We start from the raw sequence: 2,148 nt of genomic DNA, 5'->3' as shown, positions 1-2,148 counted from the left end.
GACGATACCGAAGTCGTTGAGGCGAGTAAAGAGAGCGCGGAGATGGGTGGCATGCTCTTGTGGGGTGGAACTTGCGATCAGCAGGTCGTCAATGTAGGCGAAGACAAATGGAAGACCTCTGATGACTGAGTCGATGAACCGTTGGAAAGTTTGCGCTGCGTTTCGCAAGCAAAAGGGCATTCGCAGAAACTGAAACAGTCCAAAGGGGGTGGTGATGACGGTCTTCTGTACGTCTTCTGGCGCGACCGGTATTTGGTTTTAAGCGCGTACTAGATCGACCTTGGAGAAAATTTTCGCGCCGTGCAGATGGCTGGTGAAATCCTGTACGTGAGGAATCGGGTATCGATCTGGTACGGTGACGCGGTTAAGGGCTCTGTAATCTCCACATGGTCGCCAGTCGCCAGTCTTCTTGGGGACCATGTGGAGAAAGGATGACCAGTTGCTGGATGAAGGTTCAATGATGCCAAGGTCGAGCATGTGCTCGAACTCAGCTCTGGCCACCTTGAGCTTCTCTGGTGCGAGGCGGCGTGGGCGGACGTGGACAGGTGGCCCGGTGGTTACGATGTGATGGACCACGTCGTGCTGAACAGGCAGTTTCCAGTTGGGTGAGCGCCGGGAGTTCTTGCAAAATGGCCTCGTATTCTGTCGTAGGCTCCGACTGTGTAGGACTGGCCTAACTATGCGTGCCGATGCGATTGCGCCTTGCACCATAAGGTTGGTAGTAGCGTCAATCAACCTGCGACGGCTCATGTCCACGAGAAGGCCGAAGTGCGCCAAAAAGTCTGCTCCGATTATGGCGTGCGGGATTTGCGCAAGGGTGAAAACCCAGCGAAAAGCGCGGCGTAGATCAAGATTGAGGGTCACAAGCTTTTCGCCGAAAGTGGTGATGGGCGTGGTGTTGACAGCCTGCAAGGTGCTGGTGGGAGCACGGTGTTGCATGTCCACGGTGGAAGCAGGAAGGACAGACACCTCTGCTCCAGCGTCCACGAGGAACCGCACGTCGCGGAGGAGCGGTCTGAGATGAAAAACAGGCGTGGACGACTGGATGCGCCGTCAGCAAAGCTAGTCGCCGTCAGTTGCTGACGCTCCCGTTTCCCGGATGGGTGCAGGGAGGCTGGCAGTTGCGTGCACTGGCTCCGAAAGTCAGGTGGTACCAGCACTCACCTGGGTTGGGCGACGGCGAACGGTTGGAGGGGCTGCGGCGCCGACTGCTTCGGCGAGGGCTACGGTGCCTGGGTGTTATGGAGCGGCGGTTGAAGTGTAAACTCGAAACCATGTCGGTCAGCCGCGCGATCTCGTTACGGAGGGTCTGGAAGGTCGACATCGTGGGAGTGGTCGAAGGTGGGGAAACTGCGTGGGGTTGCGGTGATACAGCAGAAATGGCTGGCGGTGCGATGTCCATTATCTTGTCAGCCATCTCGGCCAAGGCTTCAAGGGAGACTGCGGTGGAGGTCGTCAGAATCATGCGCACTGTGTTCGGGAGCCGCTGCAAAAACAGCTCGCGCAAGATGGAATCGTCTAGTGCGGAAGCGCGGTCGCCCAAGAGTTGTTGCATTCGGCGGAGTAGCTGAGATGGCCTTCTGTCGCTGAGGACCTCAGCGGTCAGGAGTTGTCGTAGGCGCTCCCGTTCAGACGCGGTGGTGCGTCGGATCAGAGCGGTCTTGAGGGCGTCATGCGGGTGGTCTGCAGGGGGTACGGTGATAATGTCACGCACCTCCGCTGCTTCATTAGGTCCGAGGGTGCCGACAACATGATAAAATTTGGTTAGCTGGGCGGTAATGCCTCGGAGGATGAATTGCGCTTCGATGTTAGCGAACCAAAGAATGGGGTCGGTGGGCCAGAACGGGGGAATCTTGATGGGGACTGCGTTAAGGCCTGGCGATGGCGTTGCTGGTTGAGGGGATTCCTGCCCGGGAGGTACCGCAGGGTTGGACTGCGGAGTGGCCATGGCTGCAGCTCGATCGTATCACGTCCGGGTCACCAATATGAAGGAGACAAGACAACCTTCATGGCGCGAGAATCAACGAAAACTGGTTTAATGATACAGAGGGTTTGCGAGGTCTTTGCATTTACACCGCTTGCTATGGATGAGCTCGGGTAATATTTGCCGACAATTTTGCTACACTGCAGCTGCGAACCATTTCAAAG

At 56.9% G+C, this 2,148-nt stretch overlaps 1 protein-coding gene across 1 annotated transcript; it reads right to left on the bottom strand.

The window, feature by feature from the left end:
* Positions 1–1,072: 1,072 nt before the first annotated feature.
* Positions 1,073–1,948, bottom strand: LOC135395664 (uncharacterized). The gene has a single exon (XM_064626760.1). It carries the CDS (start codon positions 1,946–1,948, stop codon positions 1,073–1,075), a length of 876 nt encoding a protein of 291 aa, XP_064482830.1.
* Positions 1,949–2,148: the final 200 nt, after the last annotated feature.

Source organism: Ornithodoros turicata, chromosome 5, assembly GCF_037126465.1.
Source record: "Ornithodoros turicata isolate Travis chromosome 5, ASM3712646v1, whole genome shotgun sequence".
Lineage (NCBI taxonomy): Eukaryota > Metazoa > Arthropoda > Arachnida > Ixodida > Argasidae > Ornithodoros > Ornithodoros turicata.
This window is presented reverse-complemented; position numbering and strand designations above follow the sequence as displayed.